The 23121-nt window shown below is 46.9% G+C and overlaps 3 protein-coding genes across 7 annotated transcripts in view; 1 reads left to right on the top strand and 2 right to left on the bottom strand.

Annotated features, from left to right (window-relative positions):
* The window catches only part of znf185 (zinc finger protein 185 with LIM domain), a 26849-nt gene extending 24240 nt beyond the window's left edge, over positions 1-2609 (bottom strand). For 2 of the 5 annotated variants that reach the window (XM_029722306.1, XM_029722289.1), the window contains exons 1-3: positions 2354-2608; positions 554-907; positions 21-135 (exon numbers count right to left, since the gene is read on the bottom strand). In XM_029722306.1, the coding sequence (XP_029578166.1) occupies positions 21-135; positions 554-563 (125 nt within the window). In that variant the 5' untranslated portion in view covers positions 564-907; positions 2354-2608. Of the gene's footprint in view, positions 1-20; positions 136-553; positions 908-2353 lie in introns of all 5 variants that reach the window. The other 3 variants (XM_029722299.1, XM_029722280.1, XM_029722316.1) reach the window with 3 other exon arrangements.
* Positions 2610-4506: 1897 nt separating this feature from the next.
* Positions 4507-16444, bottom strand: LOC115167682 (sterol-4-alpha-carboxylate 3-dehydrogenase, decarboxylating-like). The gene is made up of 8 exons (XM_029722328.1): positions 16339-16444; positions 16100-16158; positions 15794-15955; positions 15476-15622; positions 15146-15274; positions 9228-9370; positions 8800-8902; positions 4507-5650 (listed from the first exon to the last, which is right to left on the bottom strand). The coding sequence occupies exons 2-8, from the start codon at positions 16118-16120 to the stop codon at positions 5318-5320; spliced, it is 1038 nt and encodes a 345-aa protein (XP_029578188.1). The 5' UTR covers positions 16121-16158; positions 16339-16444; the 3' UTR covers positions 4507-5317.
* Positions 16445-16848: 404 nt separating this feature from the next.
* On the top strand, positions 16849-22089 carry cetn2 (centrin, EF-hand protein, 2). The gene is made up of 5 exons (XM_029717421.1): positions 16849-17148; positions 17752-17913; positions 18370-18498; positions 20775-20912; positions 21723-22089. Exons 1-5 carry the CDS (start codon positions 17146-17148, stop codon positions 21810-21812), a joined length of 522 nt encoding a protein of 173 aa, XP_029573281.1. The 5' UTR covers positions 16849-17145; the 3' UTR covers positions 21813-22089.
* Positions 22090-23121: the final 1032 nt, after the last annotated feature.

Raw genomic sequence — 23121 nt, forward strand, 5'->3', positions numbered from 1 at the left:
TGTCTGTCTGTCTGTGTTACCATGGTTTCTCCTCTGTTTCAGACTGAGGTTCACTGAGTCTCTGCATCCAGCTGGCATCTCCCTTCAGCTTGGTCCGAACCTTAGAGGTCTTCAACACTGATGCTCTGTCCCCCTCTGAAACACACACAGTACACACGTTAGACAGAAACACACACACACACACACACACACACACACACACACACACACACACACACACACACACACACACACACACACACACACACACACACACACACACACAGACAGTACACACGTTAGACAGAAACACACACACACACACAGTACACACATTAGATAGAAACACACACACACATGCACGCACCATCTGAATAAGAGAAAACAGCATTATAATACATACTTCACACTGATCACACCGCAGGAATGGATGAAACTATGGTGCAATACACATGGTATCCATCACCTCATCCCCTTGGTATGGACCTACTACCACACCTTACAATGGTAGGAAACACACTATCACACACTCATCCTACTGAAGTCAGCTCAGTCAGTCAGTCTGTCAACTCACCTTTTGACATAGTCGGGTCGTTTGTAATCTGGTTCCTATGATTCCTCCACTGGCTCCCAATCTGGTTCCTATGATTCCTCCACTGGCTCCCAATCTGGTTCCTATGATTCCTCCACTGGCTCCCAATCTGGTTCCTATGATTCCTCCACTGGCTCCCAATCTGGTTCCTATGATTCCTCCACTGGCTCCCAATATGGTTCCTATGATTCCTCCACTGGCTCCCAATCTGGTTCCTATGATTCCTCCACTGGCTCCCAATCTGGTTCCTATGATTCCTCCACTGGCTCCCAATCTGGTTCCTATGACTCCTCCACTGGCTCCCAATCTGGTTCCTATGATTCCTCCATGGACTCCCTGAGTACCACAGACAGCAGTACAGAGACAGGTTAGTAAGAGAGGTCGGGTCCAGAAACAAGCCCTAGTCCCTGTCCCACTTGGTCCTTGTTTATATTTGATAAGACTGGACCTCTTGGTGTACAGTATTGGTATAGGTGTTGGACTGACACACTCAGGGTTGCAGGTTAGTGGGTCACATTCGGGCTACCCCTCTAGTTTGTTCTAGAACTGTTTAGTCTCTGTCAAAAGCAGGGTTATCAGTTTCCCTCTCCTCCTGTAAAGAACAGGAACATGTGATAGACATTCCACGGTCATCCTTTAATTATGCAGGTGAGCCTGTCCTACCACTTTCTGCCAAACAACCAAACATACCCTCTGGCAGCCAAAGATAGATGGACACACACACATACACACGCACACACACACACACGCACAAACTGGAGCAAACATCATTTCTCAGCGTATGGCTTTAGAAGTAGGGTCTGAGATGTTAATGAAAACTTGGTCTGCTTGCTTTTTCTCACACATATTCTATTTAAATATTCAATGAAGTGATAGATTGGTTAGATAGAAATGAACTACAAATATATTACACAATTCACAGGTGTCTTTCTCTTATCCCTAATCAAACACAAATGGCTCACTCACCTTTCTCCTCAGGAAACTGAAAGCAAGTGGAAATTGTAATAAAACACTGTTAAGATTTTTCCTTATCAAACGACAGGCAAAGTTGACCTATTGCCAAATAAAATGGAGTGCTGTCAATTTCACTATGTAAATGACATCCCAGTGGTAAATTCACATCCTGAGGCAGTGGAATGTCTCTTTCCGAATATCTTCAGCCAGCGATGATAGATCAAATAGACTGAAGGCTTAGACACTGTATCGATCATACATGATACACACCAGTCTACACATGACACATTTTACAAGATACACACCACCAGCACACACACACACACACACACACACACACACACAGACACACAGACACACAGACACACAGACAGACAGACAGACAGACAGACAGACAGACAGACAGACAGACAGACAGACAGACAGACAGACAGACAGACAGACAGACAGACAGACAGAGACACACACACACACACACACACACACACACACACACACACACACGTTAAATTATAAGGTACGGTAAGGGAGCAGTAGGATGGAAAGGCAACTCATATGACAGACAGGCAATCATGGCAAACAAGGCAGAGAGAATAATGGTTCTGAGAGGACAAACAGACTGCCTGACAACCGTCGCAGGTGTCTGTCAGGGTCTGAGGAGTTAGCATAACATTAAACCGTTAGCAACGGATATGATTGATTATATTCCTGATCTATACTGATTGAAAAAGAGTGGGTCAAGAAAGAGAGAATCCACGTTCTAAGCCCTGAGAAACGTGGCACAAAATAACCTAATAAAGCAACCGGAGTAAAAAAAAAAGTACCTACTTTCACTGGATACTGTATCCACAGACGGTCTCCCAAACTGTAGAGAATCCCACACAGGTAGAGTGAGAGCAGGTGAGAGACAAAAGTATAGGTAAAAGATTGCTAGGTCTGTGTGTGAACGGAGAGAGAGGGAGTGTGACTGGCTGTGTGACAAGCTGACAGGTGTTTGAACAGATACGGGCGTGGACACAGACTAGCTCAGACTGTCCTAGAGGCTATGCCACCACCCTGGGTGTGTGTGTTTGTGTAGGGATGAGATTGGTAAGAAGTGAGTTTTGTTTACTGGTTATTCCCCTCTCTTTTATCACATACCTGAGATCCAGGTGAGGAGGAACATAGTTGGCATAGCCAGTAGGAGCACAGAGCATGAACCAAACACACACACAGACACACAGACACACACACACAGACACGCACACACACAGACACACACACACAGACACAGACACACAGACACATAGACAGACACACAGACACATAGACACATAGACAGACACACAGACACATACACAGACAGACACACAGACACATAGACACATAGACAGACACACAGACACATACACAGACACACAGACACATAGACACACAGACACACAGACACATAGACACAGACACACAGACACAGACACACAGAGACACACAGACACACAGACACATAGACACACAGACACACAGACACATAGACACACAGACACACAGACACATAGACACAGACACACAGACACACAGACAGACAGAAACAGACACACAGACACAGACATTGGCTCCTATAAAACTGTTTCTCTCATGCTTACTGGACAGGGAGACATCATCAGAAAGAGACATCAACAAATCTGAGAACAGTGACTGTAGATATTCTCTAACAATTGGGTCACACTTTAAAGCCTAAGTGTTTCACAAACACCAGGACTGCTATTTGCTTTGTAATGTTACGAGTTCAATAAGCCTCTCTATTTCTCTTCCAAACTAGAGGTAATTATGATGTAGCCCCATTAAAACATGTCTCATCTTGATAAGGTGTGTTTAAGGTGTTGTAAGACAGACCTGGGTAACACAGTCAGTCGGCTGACCTACGAATAGTTAAACCATGGGACCATGAGGTGTAGATGTAGGCAGAACAGGGAGTTAGCTCACAGATGAGTGCGTGTGTGTGTGTGCGCGTGCATGCACACACTTTCTCAGAACACCAGCGTCCTCCAACATCTACCATCTGCTCCAAAGCACAGTTGTCAATAGCAACATAACAAATGAACACAGTTGTCAATAGCAACATAATAAATGAACACGGTTGTCAATAGCAACATATTAAATTAACACAGTTGTCAATAGCAACATAATAAATTAACACAGTTGTCAATAGCAACATAATAGATTAACTCTCAAAATGAATGTCCACAGGAGATAGTGTTTACAGTACACAACCCTACCCCTATTTAGCTACAGAAACAATCCCAGACATACATTCACCCAGCCTTATTCAAATGGAATAGGGTGGAGACTTGGGAGGGATGTTAATTTACACATTGTCTCTTTACCCAGTCATACAGGTTTACTATAGTAGAGTGTAAGGATGAGGAAACGGTTCACTTCAGCTCATAGTCAGTGTAAACTGTGAAGTCTATTGTACCTGCTTGTTCTTTTCTCAACCCTGTGTCTCTCTCCTACACTCTGAGGGCTAAACCAGTTGAACAGATAAACTTATCAGCACTGAGTCTCACCGTGGCTCGTTATTCTAGAAGGAATGTCAGGTATTTCAACCTAAACCCTGCCCTCTCTCTCCCCCGCCCTCTCTCTCCCCCGCCCTTTAACTGATATCACAACTGAACCCTCCCACTCCCTCACACCTAAACCCCCCCACTCCCTCACACCCTCTCCCTCTCTCACACCTAAACCCCACCGTGATCAGCTTTAATAAGTGATACATGTGAAGATGTGTTTATGAGAGGAAGTCATTGAGCCAGTAAGACAGCTGGAATGTAGAAAAGGGGAGGATGAGAGAGAGAGAAGTGGCTCATCCCTTCCTCTGTTCTGTGACATGCGTTGAAATACAGTTGGTCTTGGTCTTAAAATGTACATCATAGTAACATTAATCCTGTGTCATTGGCTTTGGAAAAACAAAGAGTGGTGGATAGATACAAACAGATAGCCAACTATTTTCTAATGAGGGTGATCAAACTTTATTATATGTTGACAATGTTGGTTCATATACAAACATCCTATGTTAGCGTTTTAATAAACTGTACAATGTTTAGGGAATGTAAGGCATCACATATTTTATTTGAAATGAACAAACTGCATGATGGCTTGTGATTTGTATAAGAGAATAGAAACAAGATGGCTGTAGAGGGAAAACAGTCACAGCTCATGCATCATCGCTCATGCATCAAAATGAGTGCTTATGAATAACGGAAAGAGGAAGTGCTGGAAACACCACGTTAGACTGTGTATCCACATTGAGAATGAATGTGTGCTGCTCTCTATTGGTGAAGAGAGGTACTGAAGCCAGGCAGAAATGGAGTACTGACTGTCCTAGGAAAGGTGAGAGTTCACAGATCCTGAGATCCACAGACATGAGAGAGCGCACTCATTTCAAAGGCTTATACCCCTAGTTAGTATCACGGGCACACAAATATATCAGAGTTCGAAAAGAAAACGTTTTTTTACCTAAAGAACAAGACTTAAGACACTGGTGAGAGTATGAAACAATCCGTCCCTTCGGGTTGAATCTTAACTTGATAACTGTACACACAACTCACAGCTTAAAATGTTTTTCTCCCATTGACAGCAGTGATTAATGTGCATAGATCTCAGGTTAGGACTCAGCCGTGAGGACTCAGCCGTGAGGACTCAGCCGTGAGAATCCATACAACTAGCCTGGAATCCAAACTGATACGATCCATTTCACCATTGTGTCACAGAGCATACGAGTTTGGTTTCCAGGCTACCATATTGCAGGCATAGCCATCAGGCTCCATGTCGTAGATGAGGATAGCTCTCCACCGTGCGTCTGATCCCATCCTTTAGACTGACCACAGGCTTGTACCCCATGTCCTGCTTGGCTCTGGAGCAGCTGTAGAAGTGGTGTGTACCTGCCAGGGCCACCCTCATGGGGGTGAAGGTGGGTTTGAAGGCCACTAGGGGGCTTAGTAACAGAGACAGCAGCCACAGCAGCAGAGCCAGCCCGTAGACCAGCGTGTAGGGAAGGTGGTAGCGCGGAGCAGCGTAGCCCAGACCTACTAGAATATCTGACATGAAGTCCCAGAACCGGACAGGCTCATCATTAGTGATGTGGTACGCCTGGAGGGAGGAAGGGGGAGATGAGAAAGACCAGTCAATACGGATTGAGAAAAATGTTGACAGAGTTAGAGAAAGACATTTCATTGGTTAGAACCCAATATTGTCCACCAGTTGGCTCTTTTCGTTTTTGGAACCATCTCGTTTCACAGCGCCTCAGAAAGGGAAGAAAATCCAGCGGGAGTTTATTGGCTGATCTCAGTCCATCAACATCTAGCACAGGAATGGGCAACTTTGATAGGTGTAGGGCCACAACAAATCAGAACTCATCATGAGGGACCTGCCACTGCTCGTGGGCCTGCCGTTGCTCGTGGGCCTGCCGTTGCTCGTGGGCCTGCCGTTGCTCGTGGGCCTGCCGTTGCTCGTGGGCCTGCGTACTATATGATATCGGAGTCAGACTGCCTAATAAAATCAAATGGGGGCCTAACCCGGCCGGTAATTCAAACATGATGAAAAGATTAGATAGCTGGTCGCTAAACTAACCTAGCAAAGTAACAACAACAAAAATGTTAGCTGACATAAGAACAGCAGTAGAACAACCAAATTTCCAAATTGCACTTTCTAACTCGCAACAGTAAGTTGAGACCCCGACTGAGTTCCCCCAAAAACTTGCCCATCCCTGATATAGCATAACCTTTAGAACCTCCACTCTACATTTGTGAATATCAAAGTCCAAGCAGCACAATGACTTAATGTAGGCTAAACAAGGAAGTGAGTTGGGGAAATTGGAAAGTATGCATCTCCCGAGTGGCACAGCAGTCTAAGTCACTGCATCTCAGTGCTAGAGGTGTCACTACAGACCCTGGTTCAGCGGTCTAAGGCTCTGCATCTCAGTGCTAGAGGCGTCACTACAGACATCCTGGTTCAGCGGTCTAAGGCTCTGCATCTCAGTGCTAGAGGTGTCACTACAGACATCCTGGTTCAGCGGTCTAAGGCTCTCCATCTCAGTGCTAGAGGCGTCCCTACCGACATCATGGTTCAGCGGTCTAAGGCTCTGCATCTCAGTGCTAGAGGTGTCACTACAGACATCCTGGTTCAGCGGTCTAAGGCTCTGCATCTCAGTGCTAGAGGCGTCACTACAGACTCTGGTTCAGCGGTCTAAGGCACTGCATCTCAGTGCTAGAGGCGTCACTACAGACTCTGGTTCAGCGGTCTCTCCATCTCAGTGCTAGAGGCATCACTACAGACACCCTGGTTCGAATCCAGACTATCACAACCGGCCGTGAGTGGGAGTCCCATAGGGCGGCGCACAATTGGCCCAAAGTTGTCCAGGGTAAGCATTATTGTAAATAAGAATATGTTCTTAACTGACTTGCCTAGCTAAATAAAAAGGTTAAATAAAAAAATAAATGAGTTTTCACATATAAAAACTTTATATGTCCAAACTTAGAATCAATTGGCCAAAAATAACACTAACCCCAAAATAATATGGCCGCTGTGATGGAACACTCATTTTAACTGACGATTTGTCTTTTTTAAGTCCCATCAGGCTCTCTCCCGCCTCCATTTTAACCCACGCCCCTTTCAAGTACCACTTTGTTGCACAGTATTTCCAGCCTCTATATCGGGAGCTTGGTACTATAAAAAGGTTCAATCTGCATTTTTGGTGAAATTGAGTAATTGACATAGCCATGTTCTGTTTAATGTTCTCTACACACACATACATACATATTACTCTAAATAACCCAACTCGGGTTAAGTTCAAAAGAATAGAAGATCAAATTTCCAATGAGGGTTGAAACTTTAAAGCCAATTATCTCAGAATCATCTTTTAGCAGATAGAACCTTTGTTCCCATATTCAGAGCTTGGGGACAATGTTTATTCCAACCAATGTTCCCTCAAAAACAAAATGTCACCACCGAGCAAATTTAAGGTCTGCTGAGAGCAAACTTGAAGGTTGTGAAATTCTGTGCAACTTTCAACACACGTTTACTGTGAACACTGAAGCTGTACTTGTTTTAAGTTACAGTTAACAGTGGTCAAGTAGGCTACTGTGGCTATATGATCATAATGTAGGACTACCAGAGTGGCGTACCATCAAAAACAATGGAGATAAAATGCATCCCATAACATTTTAACATGGAAATAGCTGTTCTATCATTCAACCTACAGTAGCAGCCAATGTGTGGTGTTCAATGTTGGCCTACATCCCATGAGACTAAAAAATGACATGCAGGGCTTGACATTAACCTGTTTATCCACTTGTCCTTCAGACATTGAGGTGACGGAAAATGTGTTGATTGATGCAAGAAACCACTTCACAAAATAAAAACATTAATCCCATTGCATTATTACAGAAAATAAGACAAATTATGCTACCCTCTGCCTGTTGGCTACTTAACTTATTCAAAACCGTCCAAAATACAACACTACCCCTTTAAGACAAGTCAGCTTTTTACCTGACTTGCTTTTCAAAGATGGCTAGAAATGCACATTTTGTGCTCTTGTAGGAAGCAACCACTCCCCCATTGCTGACCATAAATGATCTATAACTGGACTAATAACTCAGTAACTAGCAAAGGATATGAACAAATGTGCACATGGCTACATGCAGCTCTCACTTTGATCTCAAAACAAGCACATCTACTCATGATCGCTCATCCTGTTAACACAGTCCAGTTCAAAGTGAAGGGCACAGATCCATATGTCAATGGCTATTTGCATATAGGCCTAATGCAGTGCTGATTGGTTATGGCGCACCGGTCGGTGTAGAGTACGGCCCTGACGCGTGCCTGTCAATGCAATAGAATCATACTCCAATGCGCTCTACCTACAAGAAAATCTCTTGCATATTAAGTCTTGCATAGTATGTTGCATTGAAAGCGGCTAATTTTGTTATTGATTCGATAACAATTCCCACAGTAAAGCGAAACATTGACCGTGTTAACTCAAGGGGAAAACTCAAGAAAGGTGAGTGAAGTACAATCTCGTGCTTCTCTGCAAGGGCGGATATTTCTTCTGTGCAGCAGTCCGATTGAGAGCTGCGCGCCCAGTTTAGAGAGAACATTGGTTAGAACCCAACAAATATTTTGCAAGTGCGAAAGGCATCTCTTTCTTCAAACACACTACAGTTGACCCCATTGGTCATCATCACAGTTGTACAGTGCAGGCAGGTCTACTGTATGAGCTAGAACATATAGAGGGTTCCTACCTTGCCACAGATAGGAGACTCTGGCCTCAGACTCTCAGCTGCCAGGATGAGTCCATGAACCACATTGTCCACAAAGGTGAAATCCACCAGGTTAGAACCATCACTACAGAGACAGAGAAGACATAGTTAGCAGAAAGAGAGACAACAAGGGCAGCGCCATACGGGGCGGCAGGTAGCCTAGTGGTTAGAGCGTTGGGACAGTAACCGAAAGGTTGCAAGATCGAATCCCCAAGCTGACAAGGTAAAAATCTGTCGTTCAGCCCCTGAACAAGGCAGTTAACCCACTGTTCCTAGGCAGTCATTGTAAATAAGAATTTGTTCTTAACTGACTTGCCGAGTTAAATAAAAATTAAAAAATAGCCATAAAACATGAACTTTGGTCAATCCCACTATGTCTAGTGAAGATGTTACATTCCAGTATGACTGACCCGATGATGAACTTCATCTTGCCCCTGCGTGCCGTGTCGACCAGGATGGGCACCAGCTGGGGGTCCCGGGGGCCGAAGATACCGTGAGGTCGAATGGCCACCGTCAGGAGACCCTTCTCCTTGTCACAGGCCTTCAGAACCAGCTGAGACACCACAGAGAGACAAGATGGAGATAGAAGAGAACATTACTTATATAATAATGTGCAGCTGATGTGGAGTATGTTACATGTCTACATGTCTACATGTCTACATGAGTACATGTCTACATGAGTACATGTCGACATGAGTATGTTCCATGTCTACATGAGTATGTTCCATGTCTGGATCGGGCAGCATCAATGTCTAAATGTGTAGACAAGTTCTCCCCCTAGCAATGCTCTGGTTAATTAACATAACTATGATAAGGCTATTCTACAAAATAAACAAGCGGCCTCCCCTTCTATCGCCTTCTCCTGTTCTATCTCGGTCTGTGTGTAGTAGTGTCCTCGCCTTCTCCTGTTCTATCTCGGTCTGTGTGTAGTAGTGTCCTCGCCTTCTCCTGTTCTATCTCGGTCTGTGTGTAGTAGTGTCCTCGCCTTCTCCTGTTCTATCTCGGTCTGTGTGTAGTAGTGTCCTCGCCTTCTCCTGTTCTATCTCGGTCTGTGTGTAGTAGTGTCCCCCGCCTTCTCCTGTTCTATCTCGGTCTGGTGTGTAGTAGTGTCCTCGCCTTCTCCTGTTCTATCTCGGTCTGTGTGTAGTAGTGTCCTCCGCCTTCTCCTGTTCTATCTCGGTCTGTGTGTAGTAAGTGTCCTCGCCTTCTCCTGTTCTATCTCGGTCTGTGTGGTAGTAGTGTCCTCGCCTTCTCCTGTTCTATCTTCGGTCTGTGTGTAGTAGTGTCCTCGCCTTCTCCTGTTCTATCTCGGTCTGTGTGTAGTAGTGTCCTCGCCTTCTCCTGTTCTATCTCGGTCTGTGTGTAGTAGTGTCCTCGCCTTCTCCTGTTCTATCTCGGTCTGTGTGTAGTAGTGTCCTCGCCTTCTCCTGTTCTATCTCGGTCTGTGTGTAGTAGTGTCCTCGCCTTCTCCTGTTCTATCTCGGTCTGTGTGTAGTAGTGTCCTCGCCTTCCTCCTGTTCTATCTCGTCTGTGTGTAGTAGTGTCCTCGCCTTTCTCCTGTTCTAATCTCGGTCTGTGTGTAGTAGGTCCTCGCCTTCTCCTGTTCTATCTCGGTCTGTTGGTAAGTATGTCCCCCTTCGGTTCCTTCGGCTGTGTGTGTAGTGTCCTCGCCTTCTCCTGTTCTATCTCGGTCTGTGTGTAGTAGTGTCCTCGCCTTCTCCTGTTTTCTATCTCGGGTCTGTGTGTAGTAGTGTCCTCGCCTTCTCCTGTTCTATCTCGTCTGTGTGTAGTAGTGTCCTCGCCTTCTCCTGTTCTATCTCGGTCTGTGTGTAGTAGTGTCCTCGCCTTCTCCTGTTCTATCTCGGTCTGTGGTGTAGTAGTGTCCTCGCCTTCTCCTGTTCTATCTCGGTCTGTGTGTAGTAGTGTCCCGCCTTCTCCTGTTCTATCTCGGTCTGTGTGTAGTAGTGTCCTCGCCTTCTCCTGTTCTATCTCGGTCTGTGTGTATAGTGTCCTCGCCTTCTCCTGTTCTATCTCGGTCTGTGTGTAGTAGTGTCCTCGCCTTCTCCTGTTCTATCTCGGTCTGTGTGTAGTAGTGTCCTCGCCTTCTCCTGTTCTATCTCGGTCTGTGTGTAGTAGTGTCCTCGCCTTCTCCTGTTCTATCTCGGTCTGTGTGTAGTAGTGTCCTCGCCTTCTCCTGTTCTATCTCGGTCTGTGTGTAGTAGTGTCCTCGCCTTCTCCTGTTTCTATCTCGGTCTGTGTGTAGTAGTGTCCTCGCCTTCTCCTGTTCTATCTCGGTCTGTGTGTAGTAGTGTCCTCGCCTTCTCCTGTTCTATCTCGTCTGTGTGTAGTAGTGTCCTCGCCTTCTCCTGTTCTATCTCGGTCTGTGTGTAGTAGTGTCCTCGCCTTCTCCTGTTCTATCTCGGTCTGTGTGTAGTAGTGTCCTCGCCTTCTCCTGTTCTATCTCGGTCTGTGTGTAGTAGTGTCCTCGCCTTCTCCTGTTCTATCTCGGTCTGTGTGTAGTAGTGTCCTCGCCTTCTCCTGTTCTATCTCGGTCTGTGTGTAGTAGTGTCCTCCGCCTTCTCCTGTTCTATCTCGGTCTGTGTGTAGTAGTGTCCTCGCCTTCTCCTGTTCTATCTCGGTCTGTGTGTAGTAGTGTCCTCGCCTTCTCCTGTTCTATCTCGGTCTGTGTGTAGTAGTGTCCTCGCCTTCTCCTGTTCTATCTCGGTCTGTGTGTAGTAGTGTCCTCGCCTTCTCCTGTTCTATCTCGGTCTGTGTGTAGTAGTGTCCTCGCCTTCTCCTGTTCTATCTCGGTCTGTGTGTAGTAGTGTCCTCGCCTTCTCCTGTTCTATCTCGGTCTGTGTGTAGTAGTGTCCTCGCCTTCTCCTGTTCTATCTCGGTCTGTGTGTAGTAGTGTCCTCGCCTTCTCCTGTTCTATCTCGGTCTGTGGTGTAGTAGTGTCCTCGCCTTCTCCTGTTCTATCTCGGTCTGTGTGTAGTAGTGTCCTCGCCTTCTCCTGTTCTATCTCGGTCTGTGTGTAGTAGTGTCCTCGCCTTCTCCTGTTCTATCTCGGTCTGTGTGTAGTAGTGTCCTCGCCTTCTCCTGTTCTATCTCGGTCTGTGTGTAGTAGTGTCCTCGCCTTCTCCTGTTCTATCTCGGTCTGTGTGTAGTAGTGTCCTCGCCTTCTCCTGTTCTATCTCGGTCTGTGTGTAGTAGTGTCCTCGCCTTCTCCTGTTCTATCTCGGTCTGTGTGTAGTAGTGTCCTCGCCTTCTCCTGTTCTATCTCGGTCTGTGTGTAGTAGTGTCCTCGCCTCTCCTGTTCTATCTCGGTCTGTGTGTAGTAGTGTCCTCGCCTTCTCCTGTTCTATCTCGGTCTGTGTGTAGTAGTGTCCTCGCCTTCTCCTGTTCTATCTCGGTCTGTGTGTAGTAGTGTCCTCGCCTTCTCCTGTTCTATCTCGGTCTGTGTGTAGTAGTGTCCTCGCCTCTCCTGTTCTATCTCGGTCTGTGTGTAGTAGTGTCCTCGCCTTCTCCTGTTCTATCTCGGTCTGTGTGTAGTAGTGTCCTCGCCTTCTCCTGTTTCTATCTCGGTCTGTGTGTAGTAGTGTCCTCGCCTTCTCCTGTTTCTATCTCGGTCTGTGTGTAGTAGTGTCCTCGCCTTCTCCTGTTCTATCTCGGTCTGTGTGTAGTAGTGTCCTCGCCTTCTCCTGTTCTATCTCGGTCTGTGTGTAGTAGTGTCCTCGCCTTCTCCTGTTCTATCTCGGTCTGTGTGTAGTAGTGTCCTCGCCTTCTCCTGTTCTATCTCGGTCTGTGTGGTAGTAGTGTCCTCGCCTTCCTCCTGTTCTATCTCGGTCTGTGTGTAGTAGTGTCCTCCGCCTTCTCCGGTTCTATCTCGGTCTGTGTGGTAGTAGTGTCCCGCCTTCTCCTGTTCTATCTCGGTCTGTGTGTAGTAGTGTCCTCGCCTTCTCCTGTTCTATCTCGGTCTGTGTGTAGTAGTGTCCTCGCCTTCTCCTGTTCTATCTCGGTCTGTGTGTAGTAGTGTCCCTCGCCTTCTCCTGTTCTATCTCGGTCTGTGTGTAGTAGTGTCCTCGCCTCTCCTGTTCTATCTCGGTCTGTGTGTAGTAGTGTCCTCCGCCTTCTCCTGTTCTATCTCGGTCTGTGGTGTAGTAGTGTCCTCCGCCTTCTCCTGTTCTATCTCGGTCTGTGTGTAGTAGTGTCCTCGCCTTCTCCTGTTCTATCTCGGTCTGTGTGTAGTAGTGTCCCTCGCCTTCTCCTGTTCTATCTCGGTCTGTGTGTAGTAGTGTCCTCGCCTTCTCCTGTTCTATCTCGGTCTGTGTGTAGTAGTGTCCTCGCCTTCTCCTGTTCTATCTCGGTCTGTGTGTAGTAGTGTCCCTCGCCTTCTCCTGTTCTATCTCGGTCTGTGTGTAGTAGTGTCCTCGCCTTCTCCTGTTCTATCTCGGTCTGTGTGTAGTAGTGTCCTCGCCTTCTCCTGTTCTATCTCGGTCTGTGTGTAGTAGTGTCCTCGCCTTCTCCTGTTCTATCTCGGTCTGTGTGTAGTAGTGTCCTCGCCTTCTCCTGTTCTATCTCGGTCTGTGTGTAGTAGTGTCCCTCGCCTTCTCCTGTTCTATCTCGGTCTGTGTGTAGTAGTGTCCCTCGCCTTCTCCTGTTCTATCTCGGTCTGTGTGTAGTAGTGTCCTCGCCTTCTCCTGTTCTATCTCGGTCTGTGTGTAGTAGTGTCCTCGCCTTCTCCTGTTCTATCTCGGTCTGTGTGTAGTAGTGTCCTCGCCTTCTCCTGTTCTATCTCGGTCTGTGTGTAGTAGTGTCCTCGCCTTCTCCTGTTCTATCTCGGTCTGTGTGTAGTAGTGTCCTCGCCTTCTCCTGTTCTATCTCGGTCTGTGTGTAGTAGTGTCCCCGCCTTCTCCTGTTCTATCTCGGTCTGTGTGTAGTAGTGTCCCCGCCTTCTCCTGTTCTATCTCGGTCTGTGTGTAGTAGTGTCCCCGCCTTCTCCTGTTCTATCTCGGTCTGTGTGTAGTAGTGTCCCCGCCTTCTCCTGTTCTATCTCGGTCTGTGTGTAGTAGTGTCCCCGCCTTCTCCTGTTCTATCTCGGTCTGTGTGTAGTAGTGTCCCCGCCTTCTCCTGTTCTATCTCGGTCTGTGTGTAGTAGTGTCCCCGCCTTCTCCTGTTCTATCTCGGTCTGTGTGTAGTAGTGTCCCCGCCTTCTCCTGTTCTATCTCGGTCTGTGTGTAGTAGTGTCCCCGCCTTCTCCTGTTCTATCTCGGTCTGTGTGTAGTAGTGTCCCCGCCTTCTCCTGTTCTATCTCGGTCTGTGTGTAGTAGTGTCCTCGCCTTCTCCTGTTCTATCTCGGTCTGTGTGTAGTAGTGTCCCCGCCTTCTCCTGTTCTATCTCGGTCTGTGTGTAGTAGTGTCCCCGCCTTCTCCTGTTCTATCTCGGTCTGTGTGTAGTAGTGTCCCCGCCTTCTCCTGTTCTATCTCGGTCTGTGTGTAGTAGTGTCCCCGCCTTCTCCTGTTCTATCTCGGTCTGTGTGTAGTAGTGTCCCCGCCTTCTCCTGTTCTATCTCGGTCTGTGTGTAGTAGTGTCCCCGCCTTCTCCTGTTCTATCTCGGTCTGTGTGTAGTAGTGTCCTCGCCTTCTCCTGTTCTATCTCGGTCTGTGTGTAGTAGTGTCCTCGCCTTCTCCTGTTCTATCTCGGTCTGTGTGTAGTAGTGTCCTCGCCTTCTCCTGTTCTATCTCGGTCTGTGTGTAGTAGTGTCCTCGCCTTCTCCTGTTCTATTTCGGTCTGTGTGTAGTAGTGTCCCCGCCTTCTCCTGTTCTATCTCGGTCTGTGTGTAGTAGTGTCCCCGCCTTCTCCTGTTCTATCTCGGTCTGTGTGTAGTAGTGTCCCCGCCTTCTCCTGTTCTATCTCGGTCTGTGTGTAGTAGTGTCCCCGCCTTCTCCTGTTCTATCTCGGTCTGTGTGTAGTAGTGTCCCCGCCTTCTCCTGTTCTATCTCGGTCTGTGTGTAGTAGTGTCCCCGCCTTCTCCTGTTCTATCTCGGTCTGTGTGTAGTAGTGTCCCCGCCTTCTCCTGTTCTATCTCGGTCTGTGTGTAGTAGTGTCCCCACCTTCTCCTGTTCTATCTTGGTCTGTGTGTAGTAGTGTCCTCACCTTCTCCTGTTCTATCTTGGTCTGTGTGTAGTAGTGTCCCCACCTTCTCCTGTTCTATCTTGGTCTGTGTGTAGTAGTGTCCTCACCTTCTCCTGTTCTATCTTGGTCTGTGTGTAGTAGTGTCCCCACCTTCTCCTGTTCTATCTTGGTCTGTGTGTAGTAGTGTCCTCACCTTCTCCTGTTCTATCTTGGTCTGTGTGTAGTAGTCGATGGGCTTCTTGGCGTAGGGAAGGTCTTCTCTCCCATCCTTGATGTCTGTTCCTTCAAACACCACACTGGCACTGCTGGTCAGTACCACTTTCTACAGTAGACAGGCAGAAAAACACCTTAACTGTTAGTCCCCTATACTGACCATCTATCCACTAGATCAGTAATTACATTCAATTATGGAGAATGTACAAGTATTTTAACAGAGCATTTCTTTCATTGAATTTAGTTTGTCTTTGTAACATATTGTATGACAGACCTATCTGTTTAATAGTAACCCTATACTGCCCCCTACCTGTACTCCAGCCTCGGTGCAGGCCTGTAGGACAGCCTGTGTCCCCTGGATGTTGACTCTCTGGAACAGAGCCTTGTCATCACTGGCTGGGGCTGGAGAGGCACAGTGGAACACCAGGGAGACACCTTGGAGGGCTGTTAGGAGAGCCTGGGACAGGGCCACACACAATGATGCCCAGATGTAGACACACATAGGACGCACACAGACAAACACCAGCCTAACATGTACACATGAGGCACAAATGCCATAGACCATAAGGTCATATACCTGGCCCCAACCAGCTCAGTGCACAGACCCTTCACAGACAGACAGACTCACCTGTTTGTCACAGAGGTCTCCCTGGTGGAAGGTGACTCCTGGTAGTTCGTAGCTCTGTCTGATGTCAAACACCGACACAGTGTAGCCTTTATCCAACAGCTTCTCTACCAGGTGTCTACCCAGGAACCCAGAGCCTCCTATCACTGCACACCTCTTACTGCTCTGTAGCGGATACAGCGACAACATTCAGTAAAGACAGACTATGATACAATCAAACGGAGACATATGAGAAGAACCAATAAATACCCTGAACATGTGGCATATAGCTCAGAGCTTGATATGTTCTTCAAACTACCGCGCACTCACCGGTCGTATGCGCGTGGCCATGGCAAACTGCAGGAGCGTCGTCGGTGTTGGGAAACAAACTGCGTGAGAAATTGGAGTATTTGGTTAAAGTTCCCTCGTTCGAAAACAGTTTGACAAAATCATGTCACACGGACAACTGAATCATGATGAAGACTACAAGCAAACACCTTTAGGCTATTTCAGGACAAGTTTACAATATAAAGACACTGTAATATGCTATGAAATGTTTATCCTTTCACCTGTTCAATCTGTTTTGCAACAGTATAAATCGACCCGCGCACAATTAATAAACCGAGTATGAGCTGAGCCCGAGGGGCGCTCTCGTTGGGTAGACGGGAGGCTGGGCGTAAAGGTGACAGGCTCGAACAGCCAATGCAGTGGAGCCTACGTAAAAGAACGCCACTGCTCTGACCAACCGGGACACATCCACAGTGAGACCACACCCACAGTGGGTAGCTGTAGAAGTGTAAACGCCCCTAAATCTGATCCTGTATCCGTTGTTATATTTCCTATACATACATTGGCGCACGGAGAACAGATTCTGGATCAGAGCTCCAACGATTAATCCAGCCAATTGTCATATAGAGTTTTATACCACATGTCATCAACAACCAATAATCTTCTCGCCCGACTAGATGCACTCGATTTAGCTTGCTCGGGACGTCCATACGGATTGTTTCCATTCTGAATGTGCCATTTTGTATACCCGGCGTGTAGAAGGAGATAAATCGAGTGCGCATTCACGGGCACAGATCAAAATTATCATAGCACAGACTGAACACTGCGCTCATTGACTGGAAATCTTCATTTTATTTACTTAATTTATTATCCCCAAATTATATTAATCCCATTATAACATTGTGATATAATAACTGCATATCTGTTATTGCAGCCCCTGTAATAAACGGTTCGATTTTCTGTCTATGATCTCATCCCTGCCTAGATGATAGGAGGAGAGAGAGGAGGGACGTAAACATATTAGACAGAGCCCTCTTCAGTAAATCTACGGTTCTCTTGTAGTCTGTCTTCGCGAGTGATCATCTGAAATGGTGAGTAGGCTAATGCTGGAGCTCAATTAACGGTTTTGCAGTTCTGTTTTGACGCTCCTTGTGCTTCTGCTACAAATGACAAAAGGCCTCGCTATGCTGAGGCTACCACAACCTGTATTAATTAACCCTATCTGGCTGTGCTATATGAATACTAGACTTGCTTATTACTCAATGGAAGCACGTGCATATTATCTGAAAGGGTTAATAATGGGATGTGAATAATCAGAATGAAAAAAAAGTAGTGATGCATATTTTCCCATGTCTACGCTAGCCTTCTGTTGCCAGCTATCTGTAAATAATCAGCTATAGTGACAGTCATGTTTTATTTATTTATTATTACTTAAATTATCGCCCTATTTATGGCATGTTTCCCCTAGCCTATCTGACTTTACATTGAAACGGCCTTTTGCAGATACAAGATGACTTGTCAATACATATCAATTGAAATCCCACCCTTCTAAGGCTTTCCCCTTCTCTTTAACTCCTGGCTACATCTCAATAATTAAACCTAGCTGGACTGAAGGAGATTAGACAAGGAATCTACTTGAGACCATTGAGATACGCCCATCGAGCCTTAATGTGTTTCCTTGTTGCCATCGCTAGGCAACCAGTGTAAAGAGGCCGTCCCTGGGTCCGGTCCCTCCCCCCAGGAAGAAGTCCAACCCCAAGACGGAGCTCACTGAGGAGCTTAAACAGGAGATCAGAGAGGCCTTTGAACTGTTCGACACCGACGCCTCCGGATACATCGATGTCAAGGAGCTAAAGGTCAGAGGTTCAGGGTTAGGGGTTATGCACAGGGACAATGTTTGTGTAACATGATGTACTACAGTACCCATAATACAGTGTCGGTCGACAAAGATGGTCCTGGGGAGCCACAGGGTGCTTTTGTTCCAACTCAACACACCTGGTTTTAGCCCATCGGTTTTTATCTCCCTCAATTCAATTCAAGGGTTTTATTGGCATGGGAAACATATGTTAACATTGCCAAAGCAAGTGAAGTAGATTATAAACAAATGTGAAATAAACAATACAAATGAACAGTAAACATTACAAACACAGAAGTTCCAAAAGAATAAAGACATTTCAAATGTCATATTATGTCTATATACAGTGTTGTAATGATGTGCAAATAGTTAAAGTACAACAGGGAAAATAAATAAACATAAATATGGGTTGTATTTACAGTGGTGTTTGTTCTTCTCTCTCTCTGTCTCTCTCTAGGTTGCTATGAGGGCGCTGGGGTTTGAGCCGAAGAAAGAGGAGATTAAGAGGATGATAACGGAGGTGGATAAGGACGAAACAGGAAAGATCTCCTTCTCTGATTTCCTCACCGTCATGACTCAGAAGATGGTAAGAAAAACAACATAGTGAATAAATAATATTTATTTTTTTGTCATAAATCATTTACTGTCAAGAACAAACACTGTCAGTGTTTGTAACATTGTAAGCTATAAAAATAAATAGAGTCCCACACTCTACGGGTAAACCAGCATTTTGGCATCACTGTGCCTTCTTCAGGGTGATGTCATAAATACTACAACCAGGTTATGTAGACAAACTGTGCAATTAGTTCAACCAATGACAATGGTGAGAGGTGTGTCATAATTATTAGGGTGATTGGAATAAATTGAGTGAAAAGTTTAAAAGACAATAGTTTACAGCATGTTGAATATATTAGGCTATTGTTGTCATAAGGCAACATAAATAGATATTGTACATAATATTAGCATCAACATACATTTATTGTGTCATTTAATTTCACATATATATTTGTTTTCAATTTAATCATTTTTGTTCCATGTAATCTTTTGGTTTAACCATAATGCACAATGAGCATCATCAATAGGGGAAACATATTGCGTGTGCGCTGATAAGCTGTAGAAATAATATATTCATTTGTGACAGGAGTTGTACATTTTAGTTCCCAACTACAGTGAATTTGGAAAGTATTCAGACCCCTTGACTTTTACAGCCTTATTCTAAAATGGATAAAACCGATTTTTTTTCCCCTCATCAATCTACACACAATACCCCATAATGACATCACAATACCTCATCATGACATCACAATACCCCATCATGACATCACAATACCCCCCTAAATACAAAGCAAAAACTGGTTTTAAGAATTAAAAAAAAAAATGAAATACCTTACTTACATAATTATTCAGACCCTTTGCTATGAGACTTGAAATTGAGCTCAGGTGCATCCTGTTTCCATTGATCATCCTTGAGATGTTTCTACAACTTGATTGGAGTTCACCTGTGGTAAATTCAATTGATTAGACATTATTTGGAAAGGCACACATCTGTCTATATAAGGTCCCACTGTTGACAGTGCATGTCAGAGAAAAAACCATGAGGTAGAAGGAATTGTCCATAGAGCTCTGAGACAGGATTGTGTCGAGGCACAGTTCTGTGGAAGGGGACCAAACAATTTCTGCAGCATTGACGGTCCCAAAGAACACAGTGGCCTCCATCATGGCCTCCATCATTCTTAAATGGAAGATGTTTGGAACCCCCAAGACTCTTCCTAAAGCTGGCCGCCCGGCCAAACTGAGGAATTGGGGGAGAAGGGCCTTGGTCAGGGAGGTGACCAAGAACCTGATGGTCACTTTGACAGAGTTCCTCTGTGGAGATGGGAAAACCTTCCAGAAGGACAACCATCTCTGCAGCACTCCAACAATGCCTTTATGGTAGAGTGGCCAGATGGAAGCCAATCCTCAGTAAAAGGCACATGACTGCCCTCATGGAGTTTGCCAAAAGGCACCAAAAGACTCTCAGACCATGAGAAACAAGATTCTCTGGTTTGAAGAAACCAAGATTGAATTATTTGGCCTGAATGCCAAGCGCCACATCTGGAAGAAACCTGGCACCATCCCTACGGTGAAGCATGGTAGTGGCAGCATCATGCTGTGGAGATGTTTTTTAGTGGCAGGGACTGGGAGACTAGTCAGGATCGAGGGAAAGAACAAAGTACAGAGAGATCCTTGATGAAAACCTGCTCCAGAGCACTCAGGACCTCAGACTGGGGCAAAGATTCACCTCCCAGCAGGACAACGACCCTAAGCACACAGCCAAGACAACGTAGTAGTGGCTTCGGGACACGTCTCCAAATGTCCTTGAGTGGCCCAGCCAGAGCCTGGACTTGAACCCAGTCGAACATCTCTGGAGAGACCTGAAAATAGCTGTGCAGCAACGCTCCCCATCCAACCTGACAGAGGTTGAGAGGATCTGCAGAGAGGAATGGGAGAAACTCCCCAAATACAGATGTAACTAGCTTGTAGCGTCATACCCAAGAAGGTTCGAGGCTGTAATTGCTGCCAAATGTGCTTCAGCAAAGTACTGAGTAAAGGGTCTGAAAACTTATGAAAATGTGATAATTCCATTTTTTTATTTATTTGCAAAAATGTCTAGAAACATGTTTTTGATGAGACGGGGGGAAAACTATTTAATCCATTTTAGAATAAGGCTGTAGCTTAACAAAATGTGGAAAAAGTCAAGAGGTCTGATTGCTTTCCGTGTGTGTGTGTGTGTGTGTTGTATTACGGGGTATTTTATTGATATTGTATCACCATGCATTATTGTGTTGTATTACATTGTGTTGTAACTGTCTACCAACCCAGGCTGAGAAGGATTCTAAAGAGGAGATCCTGAAAGCATTCCGTCTGTTTGATGATGATGAGACAGGGAAGATCTCCTTCAGGAACCTGAAGAGGGTTGCTAAGGAACTGGGAGAGAGCCTGACTGACGAGGAACTGCAGGTGAGGTATACACCTGGACAGCACTGTATACACACACACACCTGGACAGCACTGTATACACACACACACCTGGACAGCACTGTATACACACACACACCTGGACAGCACTGTATACACACACACACCTGGACAGCACTGTATACACACACACACCTGGACAGCACTGTATACACACACACACCTGGACAGCACTGTATACACACACACACCTGGACAGCACCTTTGCCCCAAACCTGGAGAGCACTGTACACACAGCGTGAACATACAGGATGATATGGGTTAGGATGCAATATTGTTTTTTTAAGAGATACACTGGTCTACTGCTAAGGCTTCTGTTTAATTGTTTACTGTGAATCTGCTGTCCTCTGTTTCCTCTCCTCCCTTCCCGTTTCCTCTCCTCCCTTCCCGTTTCCTCTCCTCCCTTTCCATTTCCTCTCCTCCCTTCCCCTGTCCCCTGTTTCCTCTCCTCCCTTCCCCTGTTTCCTCTCCTCCCTTCCCCTGTTTCCTCTCCTCCCTCCCCCTGTTTCCTCTCCTTCCTTTACCTGTTTCCTCTCCTCCCTTCCCCTGTTTCCTCTCCTCCCTCCCCCTGTTTCCTCTCCTTCCTTTCCCTGTTTCCTCTCCTCCCTTTCTGTGCCGTTTCCTCTCCTCCTTTTCCGTCCCGTTTCCTCTCCTCCCTCATCCCCCCTTCCCCTGTTTCCTCACCTCCCTTTCTGTCCCTCTCCCCCCCTCATCCCCCCTTCCCCTGTCCCGTTTCCTCTCCTCCCTTTCCATCCCTCTCCCCCTCATCCCTTCCTACCTCCACTCTTCCAGGAGATGATCGAGGAGGCAGACAGAGATGGAGACGGAGAGGTGAACCAGGGAGAGTTCCTCCGCATCATGAAGAAGACCAGCCTGTACTGAGACTGGACCAGGGTGTTGTGGGGTTAGAAGACCAGCCTGTACTGAGACTGGACCAGGGTGTTGTGGGGTTGGGGACATACAGAGGAGACTGGGGGTTGGTTTTACATGTTATGTACTAGTCAAGTCATTAGTCAGTTATCCAGGCCTGTCCTAGTTTAATTAGACCACTTCCTTTCCTCGTCTCCTTCCTTATCTCCTTGCTGTCATGACCTTTCATCAGTTAGAAAAGAGCTATAAAGAATCTGTCTCTCAGTTAGAATGTCCTCCAACACCCCCCTCCTCTACCCCTATTCACCCCCCTCCTCTACCCCTAGTCACCCCCCTCGTCTACCCCTAGTCACCCCCCTCCTCTACCCCTAGTCACCCCCTCCTCTACCCCTAGTCACCCCCCTCCTCTACCCCTAGTCACCCCCCTCCTCTACCCCTAGTCACCCCCTCCTCTACCCCTAGTCACCCCCCTCCTCTACCCCTAGTCACCCCCCTCCTCTACCCCTAGTCACCCCCCTCCTCTACCCCTAGTCACCCCCTCCTCTACCCCTAGTCCCCCCCTCCCCTCTAATACCCCCCTCCTCTACCCCTAGTCACCCCCTCCTCTACCCCTAGTCACCCCCTCCTCTACCCATAGTCACTCCCTCCCCTCTAATACCCCCCTCCTCTATACCTAGTCACCCCCTCCTCTACCCCTAGTCACCCCCTCCTCTACCCCTAGTCACCCCCTCCTCTACCCCTAGTCACCCCCTCCTCTACCCCTAGTCACCCCCCTCCTCTACCCCTAGTCACCCCCCTCCTCTACCCATAGTCACCCCCCTCCTCTACCCCTAGTCACCCCCTCCTCTACACATAGTCACCCCCTCCCCTCTAATACCCCCCTCCTCTACCCATAGTCACCCCCTCCCCTCTAATACCCCCCTCCTCTACCCCTAGTCACCCCCTCCTCTACCCCTAGTCACCCCCCTCCTCTACCCCTAGTCACCCCCTCCTCTACCCCTAGTCACCCCCTCCTCTACCCCTAGTCACCCCCCTCCTCTACCCATAGTCACCCCCCTCCTCTACCCCTAGTCACCCCCTCCTCTACCCCTAGTCACCCCCTCCTCTACCCCTAGTCACCCCCTCCTCTACCCCTAGTCACCCCCCTCCTCTACCCCTAGTCACCCCCCTCCTCTACCCCTAGTCACCCCCTCCTCTACCCCTAGTCACCCCCCTCCTCTACCCCTAGTCACCCCCTCCTCTACCCCTAATCACCCCCTCCTCTACCCCTAGTCACCCCCTCCCCTCTAATACCCCCCTCCTCTACCCCTAGTCACCCCCT

This window comes from Salmo trutta, chromosome 3 (assembly GCF_901001165.1).
Source record: "Salmo trutta chromosome 3, fSalTru1.1, whole genome shotgun sequence".
Lineage (NCBI taxonomy): Eukaryota > Metazoa > Chordata > Actinopteri > Salmoniformes > Salmonidae > Salmo > Salmo trutta.